Source organism: Rhinatrema bivittatum, chromosome 16, assembly GCF_901001135.1.
Source record: "Rhinatrema bivittatum chromosome 16, aRhiBiv1.1, whole genome shotgun sequence".
NCBI lineage: Eukaryota > Metazoa > Chordata > Amphibia > Gymnophiona > Rhinatrematidae > Rhinatrema > Rhinatrema bivittatum.
In genome coordinates this window covers 15,052,655-15,065,968 of record NC_042630.1, presented here as the reverse complement: position 1 = coordinate 15,065,968, position 13,314 = coordinate 15,052,655, and the positions used below count along the sequence as shown (strand labels likewise).

Here is a 13,314-nt window from a genome sequence, read left to right as displayed (position 1 = left end):
TGGCGCCATTCCTCGAGGCCAAGGTGAAAGCCACAACAGTTGGCACCACCGCTCCCTGCTAATTCAAACCTTTTGTTGTGTGTCTGCCCTTTGCCCTGCGGTGCCTGTTCCCTGCAATTCAGGAGGGGAGGGGGAGGGGCTGGAGTAGGGAGCAGAGTGGCTGCTCTCTTCTCCTGGTGCTTCAGGCTCCGCCTCTCTCTCCTTCTCTGCCCGCCCATCCCACTCCCTCCACAGCACCCCTCTCCCTCTCCCTCCACATCTCTACACACCTCCACCTTCTTCCCTCTCACACACACCCCCCATAACCTACATACACAGCCAAACCTCAATAAAGAGCACACGCTCGCCCATGACTGCCCCCCACTTACACACAGCCCTAGACCCCCCATACATCCTGACATGAACACACTCACGCTTACTCCTACAAATCTACGTTTGAAAGCTTCCCTGAAACTAAGCCCTCGTGCTTTCCGTACTTGCTTTAATGGGATTCGTACATTGGAGTGTGCGGGAGGTTTTCTTCAATTACAAACCAACCTAAATGATTCCCTTCAAAGTGTTTTATTTTTGTAAATAAATAGTACAATTCTAGAAGCCACAAAACATCCACCATGCAGGGAAGGGGGCCAGAGCGGGGAAATAAAAATTCAATTAAAGATCCCAGAGAGCCCCCTAACTCATTTTACAGCACCCCTCTCCCTCTCCCTCTCCCTCCACCTCTCCCTCTCCCTCCACCCTCATTAAGCAGGCAGCACACATTTCTTTCTCAAATCCTTCTTTCTGATTTTTCCTCCACCCGCTTCTGACTTTGGAAGCGCAGGGGTACGGTGGGGGTGGAATCCCGCCAGGGAAAAGGCAGTGCGGTTATTTGCAGAGAATCCTTGCCCAGGCAGGACCGTGTAAAAGATGGTTTACAGGGAGAGGAAACTGCCTGCACCAGTGTTGCACGGAAGGAAAGGTCGCCGTGGGTTTTGTATTAACTGTGGACGAGGGAATTCCAGATCAGAACTGCCCACCGACCAGTGCAGCACCATCTACAGCCTTGGGGGCTGAGGCAGCAGATGGAATGAGCTTAGAGGACCCCCCCCCCCCCCCACACACACATACCACCACCACCATCACCACCACCACGCTTCCCCCAGGCAGGTTTTCAGAACACTGTTAATGCAGTGTGACTTCATTGCCAGTAGAGATTACATGGATGCTACTGTGGTGTTACTTCAGCTCTAATGCAGTTAGACCCGTGCTAATGCAGAGCTACTTCAGTGCTAACACAGTAAGAGGCCAGGAGAGGACCAGACCTGTCTGGCTCTGTGTCCCCACCCCACCCTCCATCATCCCCAGCCTGAAGGCTTCACAGGTGGTCAGCCGCCAAGGCTGGTGGCCCCCATAGGGTCCTAAGAGGAACAACCTGGCCTGATCTGGACTTTTAACATGGCCTGGGGATCCCAGTCGCCTTAAGGAATTTCCAGTCCTTCTGGGAGAAAGAGGAACTGGAAACTATTTTCAATTGTAGGCATGGCTTGCTTTTTATATTGCTTTTTTTGTGTGTTTTGAATTGTTTTCTATATTTTAATTATATTTTTTACATTTTATTGCTGTATTTTATTTTATTTTTTTTTTACATTGTAAGTTGCATTGAATTGTTGTAAGCCACTCTGAGGGGAGGGTAACAGCCTAATAAATAGTAATAGTGCTAATACAAGTGCAGCAGCAGTAGTAATGTAGTACACAGCACTACAGTAGTATTGTATTAGTGCCGCGTCACTCCGGCGCTGAAACAGCATGAACAGGGCTACTTCCATGCTAACAGAGTGGCACTGACGCAGCGTCGCTTCGAAGCCAGCAGTATTACGTCAGCGCACGTGCCCTCTGTCTCCAGCACCGCGGCAGGGGTTCTTTCACGTCCGCGCCAGCAGAACGTTACCTCGTGGAAGATAGAAACAGACAGAGGCACAGGGAAAGTCCTCGTTATTCAGTGCTGAAGCGGTGCGATGCGTTCTCACGGCATTACCTATGTCTTTGAACGTATAATTTCTATAATAGGGGAATTTCATGCAGAAAGGTGGGGGTAAACAGACTTTCACATCAACAGATCACGTTAGAACATAAGAACATAAGAACATGCCATACTGGGTCAGACCAAGGGTCCATCAAGCCCAGCATCCTGTTTCCAACAGTGGCCAATCCAGGCCATAAGAACCTGGCAAGTACCCAAAAACTAAGTCTATTCCATGTAACCATTGCTAATGGCAGTGGCTATTCTCTAAGTGAACTTAATAGCAGGTAATGGACTTCTCCTCCAAGAACTTATCCAATCCTTTTTTAAACACAGCTACACTAACTGCAAATATTTTTCAAGTGAGTGTCAGCGTGGAGACAAGGCCCCTACAATCAGGCCTGCAAGATAAAAATGTCCAGAAGCAGGCTAAACAAACTAACGACGTCCCACGTGCTTTGCTCAAAGTGCACGGGTCCCGTTCTCGCTGTCCCTTTTTGGCGTATTTGTAATACAAAGTAAATAAATAAATAAACTTTACTGAAATTAAAGCCAGTATACAATAAATGTAAGCGATGGCACAGAAGGACGTAGGCGCTTTTCTCTCGTAAGGGTGATTACCATACTTTTCTCACTTTTGCTCGCTCGCAAACATTTTATCACAAAAAGGTACCTGCGATTTATGATTCTAGATTTGGGGCCTGCGAAAGTCCGTTGACCTGCGATTTTCTGCATGAGATTCCCATCTATAACTTTTTTTTGCACCATATGGAAAATACGAGGAAGCGTTATGGAAGGTAACTTGTTTCTGCATTGATCTCTTTCGGCACCGACTGATTCTTACTTTTTCTGCGATATCATTTTACTTGTCTCACTTTATTCTGCTGCCGCGGCGCTGGCGCAGTGCTACGTCAGTACTCGCTCAGTGTCGCTTCAGCATTAATGCCGCGTTCGGTGCAAGGGTGACGGCGGCGCTGGCGCAGTGCTACGTCAGTACTCGCTCAGTGTCGCTTCAGCATTAATGCCGCGTTCGGTGCAAGGGTGACGGCGGCGCTGGCGCAGTGCTACGTCAGTACTCGCTCAGTGTCGCTTCAGCATTCATGCCGCGTTCGGTGCAAGGGTGACGGCGGCGCTGGCGCGGTGCTACGTCAGTACTCGCTCAGTGTCGCTTCAGCATTCATGCCGCGTTCGGTGCAAGGGTGACGGCGGCGCTGGCGCACTGCTACGTCAGTACTCGCTCAGTGTCGCTTCAGCATTCATGCCGCGTTAGGTGCAAGGGTGACGGCAGCGCAGCGGTGCCGCCGGGTTCCGTCGGTGCTCACACGATGTCGCTTCAGTAGTATGCCGGCATTATTAATCCAGTGCTGCAGCGTTAGGTCAGCGATGAGGTGGGGCTGGGGGAGGAGACGGCAAGGGGATCATGTAGGAAGAGTGACACAAATGAATTCCGTTTCCTGGTATCCGGTGTCACACCTGTGCATTCCCCTGGAGTCCACCCTTAATCCCCTGAAACACTGAAGACCTGCGTAATCCTTTCCTGCTGTCCTCTTATTCCCTTTCAAAACAGAGAGGAAGGCTCCTCCTGCTCTTGGAGCCCAGTCCCGCAGTTTAAACCAATTAATCTCGTGATGGTTCCCTTTAACTCTCCGCAGCACTCCAGGGCACCCCAGCAGACATCGCAGCCTGGGCTCTGACCACAGGGGGGAAGATGCCAGGTGATGGGGTGGGGGGAGAGGGGACGAGTACCCCCACCCAGACACTGCTCCCTTCCCCTAGTAGGAAACACCACTGCAATTTAAGACCTGGAAGCCGGGGACAGTAACCTTCCCCGAGTGGAAGATGTCGAGGTCTGAGCCCTGGTTTATCCTCTTCACCAGGTTCTTCTCAAACAGCAAAGGGTGATAGGCCCCCAGGGTACAGGCTGCATCCTGGAACCTCTCGTAATAGTGGCACAGGTCCGTCTGCCGCCTGGAGGGCAAATACTCATAAATATGGACTCGTTCACAGAGAGACATCATCAGCAAGGCACCTGGAGAAGCAAACAGAGCAAGTTGCCATCAAGAGAGGCAGAGAGGACTTGCAGGGGCGCTGGAGGGCAGGGATGAGGTGCACTGGCTGAGCTGTGTCTGTGGGTCTCAGTACTGGAACAGCAGGGGGCGCTGCAGGGCAGGACTGAGGTGCATTGGCAAGGCTGTATGAATGTCTGCCTCAGTACTTCAAGGGGTGCAACAGGAGTGCAGTGCATTGGCAGAGCTGTGCAGGAGGAGGGAGGTTCAGTAGTAGCTAACAGGAGTAAGGTGCATTTGAACAGCTGAGCGTATTTGAAGGTGGATCCATGTAATGGAATTGTTTAGCCTGAGTCTGGCTGAGGGTCTGTTTAGAAGCTAGGCCTTCATGGACTCGGGGTTCTCACACCAACCATACATCCCGTGACTGTGAACAAGTGTGGGAAAGGAAGAGGAAAACAGCAGATGTGCAGAATCGCAAGGAAAAGTCAAAATGCCAAGAGGCGAGTGGCACCTTATTAGACCGATCAACTTATTGAGACACGAGCTTTCGAGGAGTCCACTTTGTCAGATGCAACTGACCTTGAAACAACTCTGCCCTCAGTGAATCGATTTCTTTATAAGACGCTACTCGCCTCTGGTCATTTTTGCTGCACCGGACTAATGTGGCTATCCCCACGAAGAAAAATCCAGCTGTTTTGGGAAAACTGTATGCAGTCTTTAAACACCATACTTTCAGATATATAGAAAGAAAGGGGTATAACTGAGAAGAGTTTTGCAGACCTGAACAACTAGAAGCAACAGAGCCAGCAAAAAGAGGGAAATACAGCATTGCTTTATTATTGTAACTATTGCCTTTGCTGTGTATGTGTGTAATATCTTTGCTGCATTGCTTTCTGCTGGACATATAAAATAAAACGCTGCTATCCTTAAATCAACTGTGTGGTAACTCAAAGGCTGATGCAGCACGCAGTTTTGCACGCAGAAAATGCGCATTTCTAAACGGAAATCCCATGCAAATGAGGGCATTAAGCAGTATCTCCCGAAGCAGAGAGACTGCATCGGGCCAGCGCACCATTTTTTTAGTGGTGGAAACTTAACTCTGGGTCAGAGCTGGAGTAAAGTTTCCACTGCTACTGCGCCCGCACAAAATGTTTAAAAAACTTAAAAAAAAAAAAAAAGTCCCAGCTAAGTATTGGTTCCCTGTGCCAGAGAGCTGGATAAGTACTGATTAAGCTAAGTGGCGGCAGCTGCCATTACTTATGGTCTGTCAGGGATGCCTCCCCTCTCTTCCTGCGTTAAAATGTTCATTCGCCCTGTCCCAAACGCACATTTTAATCTAAACGCGCTTTTGTATTTCATTAGCTTATTGTGCCAGGAATTAAAAAAAAAATAATAATAATAATCTGGGCACTAAAAATGTGCACTAAAAACCAGCGCACAGTTTCTTAACGCCCAGGTTACCGCATCGGCCTGTCTTGAGTTGTGAGCGATCACGTGTGCGCTTTGGGCTAGCCAGTCCCGTGTCCGGGCCGGGGCAGGCCCTGCCGATAACCTCTTTGTGACCGGAAGGAGCGGGGATCTTGCCCGGGAATTCCCCGCGCGCCTTGCCGCCAGCACACGGTGAACCTGTGACGGCGCCCTGCCATGGGGAGAGCAGGAGCTGCCGCGCGTGCAGTGGGCGGAGCCGTGCCTGCGGGTCCCCTGCCCTGAAAGGGGCGGGGGCCCCGGAGCAGGAGAGAGAGAGAGAGAATGGCACTCACCCAGCAGCCCCGAGGAGGGTGGGTTCCTCTGTATCTCCTCCCCCGCGTTCTCCTGGATCACCTCCCACAGCTGCCACTGCACTGAGGGGTGCAGGATGTGAAAGGGCTGAGCCGGCTGCCTCTTGCGGTACTCCTTGTACCGGGTGAAGATGGGGTAGTCGGGCTTATTATACCACTGACGGCAGAGGGGAGAAAAGAGACGGGGAGAGCCATTACTCTTCCATACCCATCCCAGACACAGCTCCCCCCTCCCCTCCCCCTCCCGCAAGGGTATCTGTATATAGGAAGAGAGCTCGCATATACAGAGATGGTAAAGGGGAATATACAGAAGTGTATAGGGGCGTAAGCAAAGATATATAGAGTTATGGCAGCCTATGCAAGAGTAATCAGAGATGTATGGAGAAGGAGAGAGATGCTTTGTGAAGGGGCTGGATATACAGAGACCGTCTACCTCCGGCGCTCTCACACGCTGTCCTTCCTCTCTCACCTCTTGAAGGTCTGCCGAATAAGGGGCGGGGTCCCAGGCCACCAGCGTCCCCTCGGTGTACAGCGGGTTCTCCAGGAACCTGTGCTCCTTGGACGCCATCACCTGCGGGGGGGGGGGGTGGCAATGTTCACAGGAATGACTGGTTACTCGCACAAAAAAAAATACAACGGAGGGGGCCTTTTATGCAGGCGACCAGCGGCTCGGGCTAAAGGTGCGATCGCAGCGCTGCACGTGGACGAAAGAGATGCCAGAGATGCAAAACGGCAGCAGAGGAGGGCGATGGCAGGGGGAGGTGGAGGACTCCAGGGAGGGAGAATGCGAGAGGAAGGGTGGAGAGAGGTGCAGTATCAGGCGATGGGAGGGAGGGCAAATGGTGGGGGGGGGGGGGGGGACTAGCACTCGCCAGGCCACCTACTTTTTGAGCCATCAGTCGCCACTGCAAGTAGCAGTTTCAGGTGGATGCTCGGGTGACAGTGAAGCCGGGAAGGTGGTTGCTGGGGTAATAACTGCACAGACGGTGATTGCCCAAGCAACAATTACACAGGGATAAGAGACACCCGGGCCACAGCCGCACATGGGCCACCATTACGTGGGCTATGAAATGCGGGCGGAGGTTACCGGTTGCTGTAGGGAGGATCTGCTCTGGTGACAGCGCCGCAGGGACAGTGGGTACCCGGGCAGTGGGCGAATCCGAACAGCGGGTTCCCCGGGTAATAATTAGTCGGGTTTACCTGGGAGTTAATGAGCCGCACCGTGGTCTTCTTGCCCACATCGTCCTGGTACTTGGAAGTTGGGGCCGTGTTAAAGCGCAGAACAGCGTCGTGGGAATCTGGAGGAGGGAGGGGAGAGGTAGGACTTAGGGGGGGGTAACAGAGACAGGGCAGGGGATGCTGCTCCCTCTCCCAGGGTGGGACACGCTGATAGGGGGGGGGGGGGGGTGTTCACCCGGCCACGCTTACTCTGATACGGCTTTTCCTCCTCCTCCTGTCCCCAGCTTTATGAATCTAAGGGGGGGGGGAGTGGGGGGCGCTGCTGTGCTGATTGTCATCATGCAGGCATCGCAGGGATAAACCTAAAGCAGGAACAGGCCACGGACAGCTGAAGAGTCGGTCGCCATCAGAGCTCCACGCAGGGGGGGGCAGGGGGCTCACGCTGCTGCTACATTTACAGCATGAATACAGCACAGGGAAATGAAAGGAGAGCGGCAGGAAATACTTGTTGCCGTCCTTATTATTTTTAAATGGGGTGGGAGATGCTTAGCAAATGTTGCAACTCCTTGTATTGCATAAGAGAAGTTTCGCAGCGGAAGAGGAAAATGCAAAAAAAAAAAAAAAAAAAGCGGCAGGTTTGGTCGTCTGGAGGCTTAAAACCAGGAGCTGGCATTCTAAATGCCCTCCCGGCCTGGGATTGGGAAGAGCCTGATTTAAGGGGGTCACAATGTGTGACCCAGCTGCACCCGCCGCTGCCACGGTTCCTGCCCCTCCAGCACCGTGCGGCGCCACCGCCACCCGGTGGACGTTGCGAGCGTGCGCAGGGGGGGGGGGGAGCCTTTTTCAGCTTTGCCGGGGGAAGAAGGTGGCGACGGTTTCCATGTGGAACGTATTTAGGGGGGGGGGGGGAGGGGAAACGATCCCGGCGTCTCTGACCCAGCTCCCCCTCCCCCCTCTCCTCCCTGAGCCGGCCACACCCCCTCCCCCCCCCCCCAGGGCCGCAGCCGCCCCAGCTTTTACCTATTTCTCTGCCCAGGCGGGAGCTGCGGATGGAGCCGGCGGAAGAGACCACGGCGCAGTTCGCCAGCGGCCCCAGCTCCTGGGAGAGGTTGCGGGCGGGGAGGATCGTGGCCCACTCGGCGGTGTTGAAGGGGGGCAGCTGTGCTCCCAAGGTGCGCACCCTCACCCGGCTCCTCAGCTGGCACAGCAGCTCCTGCCCGCTCCTCCTGCGGGGGGGCCGGGCTCCTCGCCCCTGCGGGGGCACGCTGTACTTGTTCATCGCCCGGTACGCCTTGAAGACCTTCTGCAGCCTCCTGTTCAGCGCGCTGGAGCCCGCGGCCTGGTCCCACACCCTCCAGGGGAGCCTTCCTCCGGGGAAGTCCAGGCTGGCCCCTCGCTGGCGGTCCCCGAGCATCGCCAGGAGCAGCCGGCGAAAGAAGCCGGCGAGGCCGGAGATCCAGCCGCCGCCTGCCGGGGGGGGCCCCGCCGCCTGCCTCGCCGGAGTGAGGGGGGGCCCGCTGGCGTTCCGGTGGGGGGAGGCGGAGGCGGGGGTGGCGTTTGCGCTGGACTGGGGCGCGATCTGGACGCCACGGATCAGTTTCTCCACCGGGCCCGCCCTCCCCTGCCAGGGCCTGCGGGGGCCGCGGTGCTGGCTCCGGAGCATGACCCCCGTCTCGGTGCACACAAAGTACAGGACGGCCAGGCAGAGGCAGGCAAAGGTGATGCAGACACAGCCTCTCCACGTCCTCCGGGGACCCCTCCACAGTCGAGGGCAGGCGTCCATCCCAGTCCTCTGTCCCTTCCCCTCTTCCCCCGCCCCCGTGATGGGTCAGGGAGCAGGAAGGAGCCTGAAACACAGAAGGAAGATGTCACCGCAGGGCCAGCATGGAACATTTCCCCAGGGGCAAGGTTTCCCTTTGAGCCATCTCTAGGGTCAGCCTAGCCTTTACCTTAGGGCCTACCATCACAGCCTGTCACCATACATCCATCGGTTCCAAAATAATGGAATCAACCTTCCCGCGAGGGACAGACCGGAGACGTCCCCAGAGAAGTCCCCGGAGAAGTCCCCGGAGAAGTCCCCAGAGAAGTCCCCGGAGAAGTCCCCAGAGAAGTCCCCAGAGAAGTCCCCGGAGAAGTCCTCGGAGAAGTCCCCGGAGAAGTCCCCAGAGAAGTCCCCGGAGAAGTCCCCAGAGAAGTCCCCAGAGAAGTCCCCAGAGAAGTCCCCGGAGAAGTCCCCGGAGAAGTCCTCGGAGAAGTCCCCGGAGAAGTCCCCGGAGAAGTCCCCGGAGAAGTCCCCAGAGAAGTCCCCAGAGAAGTCCCCAGGACACATCCTCAGACTTGGCCACCTCAGCCTCAGCGATGCAGTCACAATGCTGCTGGAGCTGGCCGTCCGCCGGGGCGGAAATCACGCCTGCCCCAGAAAGCAGAGGAGCTGCAGGGCAGGATTCCCCTCCCAGCAGCTTAAAAGCTGAGAACATTCAGACCCAAGAACCAAACGTCTTCAGAGCAAGAACCCTCCACTCAACACCTCAAGAGGTGAGAATCCCCAGAACAAGATCGCACCCCCCCCCCCCCCCCCCCAGCACCTTAAGAGCCAAGAATTCCCAGGGCAGGACCCCCCTCCGCACCCAGGAACCGAGAATTCCCAGAACAACCCAGGAGCCCCAAAAACGGAGAATTCCCAGCGTAGGACCCCCAGCATCTCCAGAGCTGAGAATCTCCACCATCAGAGCCTACATTACCCCCCCCCCTCCCAACTTCCCAAGGCCTGCGAATCCCCAGAGCAAGACTCTCCCAGCACGTAAAGGGTCAAAACTCCCCAGCTAGGCTCCCAGCACCCTAAAACCTGAGTATCCCCAGAGCACGCCCTCCTCCAGCAGCCCCCCTCGGTGACACATGGGGGCTCCACAAGGGGCGCTGCTAGCAAAACTGCAATTTTATTATTTCATCCAAGTTCGCAAGGATAAAATAAAGAGCGGTATTGCCAGTCTGGCTGATTTTCGCCAACGTCTGACATCCCGTAAATGCAGGGCAGGGTGCCCTGATTTTATAGAGGGACTCGGATACTTTGGGCAAACGGTCAGACACGGGGGGGGGGGGGCAAATGAGATTTAATGTGGATTAAAAAGAAGGTAATGCAGAATAGGAGAGGCATAAGATGCAATGAATGAGGCTTACACTAGCCAGCCGGCCGGCCCGGGGGGGGAGGGAGCTTGCTGTTCCCTCTCTGATGACCCAGTGTCGTGGCCGGCCAATCCTCGCAGTGAAGCGGCCGCGCGGGACCTCGCGTCGGCCCCTGCTGTGATGACGCTGATGGTGGCGGCAGCAGCGCCGTACCCCGGGTGACCGCTCCCTCTCATCCACCTCTTCTGACGCCCCCTGGCCGAGGGTTATCCTCCTACCACTCCAGAAGGCGTTTATCTCGCCGCTTTTTAACGTACCGGGTTCTGTTTTGGGCAGATTTTCTGAGAAATAGACAAAAAAAAACAAAAAAAAAAAAAAACCCTCACAGTGTCGGAAAAGGAAAGTGGAAGCAGGGGACAGAGGGGCTTACATTGCGTCGAAACATTTTTTAAGATTGGGACAACTTATCTTAGAAAAGAGGTGATCCGAGGGGAGATTTAATTACGCTGTAGAAATAGCTTGACCGTGGCCCCCTTATATCATCATCTTGTCTCCTGTGGGGGGGTCAAGTGGAAGAACGTTAAGTCCCCTCTTCCCCTCCCAAATATTATACAACCTCAGCCTGAAGGCCTCGAGGGGAGCGTCCTCGGCTCATGGCTCAAACCCTGGATCTTAGACAAAAGAAAAAGAACGTGGAAAACGTGGAACAGTGGATGACGCTGTGAGATCTTTTATTTTTATTTTTTATTTTATCCCAGAACCAATAAAGAAAGCAAGGCGGTGGGGGGGGGGGGGGGAGTAATAGATTTACCACCAGCAGAGGAAGAGATATTAGGCTACAACAATAAATGAATTCAGAAGAGGATTGGACAAGTTTTTTTTGTTTTTTTTAGTAGAAAACAGATAAGGCCACACCGGCATGAAAAAAAAAATGCTAATCCGCCAATTCTGAGCCAGATTTGGGATCAGGAAGGAATTTGGTGGGGAGTGGGGGGTTTCAGTGTAATAGGACTGGACAGGGATGGTTTCACCTTGCCCTGGATCCACTGCATAGGGTGAGCTGACAGGCGAGCAGACGGTGGCGGGACCCCCGGGTCTCCTCTCGGCCTGCGTAACTTGATGAAGGAGCGGAGAATGTGCAGAGCGAGAGGGAGAGCACCTGGTGGTGTCCCTCAGCTCCAGCCTGAGCTGGGACGGCTGGGAGGGAGGGAGGCATCAGAAGAAGATCCCTGAGGAACGGGCGAGGTGGGCACCCTTCCCATCCCCCTCCCCTGCCCTGTGCAGAGTGATGCACATCCCCCCCCCCCATCCCCCCCCCCCCCCCCCCGTCTCTGGCTACGTCACCCTCCCCTAACACCCAGGCTGCTGATGCCAAAAATGGATCCTTAAGAATGCAGAGTCAGTGAAGATACAGAAACAGAGGAAGGAGGGGAGGAAGGTGTGAAAGAGAAGAACAGAGTCAGACAAACAGGGACAGACAGATACAGGGAAGAGCAAATGGATGGACAGAGGGAGGCACAGAAGGACAGGAGACAGAGAAACAAGGAAAGAGAGGCAGAGAAAGCACATTTTTTAAAACAATGGCAAGAAAAGGAAGACATACAGACACACTGTCTGTCCGAGACATCCCCTGAGAGGCAGAGGTTGTCGATGTGTCTGGCTCTACAGCAGATCCATGGTGTCCTTACTCCTTAGCATGCGTGTGTGTGTGTGTGTGTGAGTGTGTGTGTGTGTGTGTGTGAGTGTGTGTGTGAGTGAGTGTGTGTGAGTGTGTGTGTGTGTGAGTGTGTGTGTGTGCGAGACCAAAGATTTAGAGCCTGCACACACTCGGGAGCACACAGCACCTGGACCTAAGGTTACTAACTGGTTCCAGATTTCCAGTCCTGGTTTTACCCCATTGCATGCTGGAACTTGGCAAGTCTATAAGTGCCTGCATGCGAGGGGAGTAGAACCAGGACTGGATCAGCCTGTCCTGAAAATCCGCAGCCCGTTGGCAGCCCTCACCTACAACCCCCCTGAAAATGGAGGTGAATTCAAGGATTTTCAAACGCCAAAGCCTTCTTTCGCCACAACCTCTCTTGCCCACTCCTTTCACACATATACACACACACACACACACACACACTCCTCTTCTCCTGTAAACACCCCATTTTATGCAGACTCTCTCCTTCACCCCTGCACACACGCCTCAGACATGCACACTCCTCCCCACCCCCAAACTTCTCTCCCCCAGGTCAGTATGGGAAGCCTGCGGTGGGGAGGGGATTCAGCAGAGCCCTCTTCCTTGCATCAACCTCGGTCTGTGCCCAGAAAGCTAGCAGAGGGGAAAGGAGGAGGCAGAGGCACGGACAAGGCACTCACCGCATCCTCTGGATTCTCATCTGCATCCTCTGTCTAGCCCTGATGCTCCTTTCCGGAAGGTGACCTACTGGCCAGATGTGTGCAGCTGCACTGCAGCCTGCCTCAGGGAGGGGCGGAGCAGAGACTGAGGAAAGACTGGACCAGAAGGAGGAGGAGAGAGGGGGGTGGGATTGGCTGAGGATGTGCGGAGAATAAGAAACAGAGAGAGGGAGAGAGAGACGTAGGAGCACAAGCACACATAGACATAAACAGAGAAAGAGGGAGAGAGAGAGAGGGAGGGAGAGAGAGAGGGAGAGAGAGAGGGAGAGAGAGACGTAGGAGCACAAGCACACATAGACATAAACAGAGAGAGAGGGAGAGAGAGAGAGGGAGGGAGAGAGAGACGTAGGAGCACAAGCACACATAGACATAAACAGGGAGAGAGAGAGAGGGAGGGAGAGAGAGAGGGAGAGAGAGATGTAGGAGCACAAGCACACATAGACATAAACAGAGAGAGAGGGGGAGAGAGAGAGAGAGGGAGAGAGAGACGTAGGAACACAAGCACACATAGACATAAACAGAGAGAGAGAGAGAGAGAGAGAGAGAGAGAGAGAGAGGGAGAGAGAGACGTAGGAGCACAAGCACACATAGACATAAACAGAGAGAGAGAGAGGGAGAGAGAGACGTAGGAGCACAAGCACACATAGACATAAACAGAGAGAGAGAGAGGGAGAGAGAGAGAGAGAGGGAGAGAGAGACGTAGGAGCACAAGCACACATAGACAAACACTCAAGCTCTGGGGAGCTCTTGCTGGAATATCACATGACCCAGCTGGATGATCGCCTGCAGAGACCTCCCAAACCTACTGCAGAAGCAGGGAGGGAGA

General features: G+C 54.3%; 1 protein-coding gene across 1 annotated transcript; it reads right to left on the bottom strand.

Moving 5' to 3' along the window:
- Positions 1 to 2,265: 2,265 nt before the first annotated feature.
- Positions 2,266 to 13,205, bottom strand: LOC115078748 (beta-galactoside alpha-2,6-sialyltransferase 1-like). The gene is made up of 6 exons (XM_029581758.1): positions 12,450 to 13,205; positions 7,986 to 8,812; positions 6,987 to 7,084; positions 6,256 to 6,357; positions 5,769 to 5,943; positions 2,266 to 4,028 (listed from the first exon to the last, which is right to left on the bottom strand). The coding sequence occupies exons 2-6, from the start codon at positions 8,746 to 8,748 to the stop codon at positions 3,772 to 3,774; spliced, it is 1,395 nt and encodes a 464-aa protein (XP_029437618.1). The 5' UTR covers positions 8,749 to 8,812; positions 12,450 to 13,205; the 3' UTR covers positions 2,266 to 3,771.
- Positions 13,206 to 13,314: the final 109 nt, after the last annotated feature.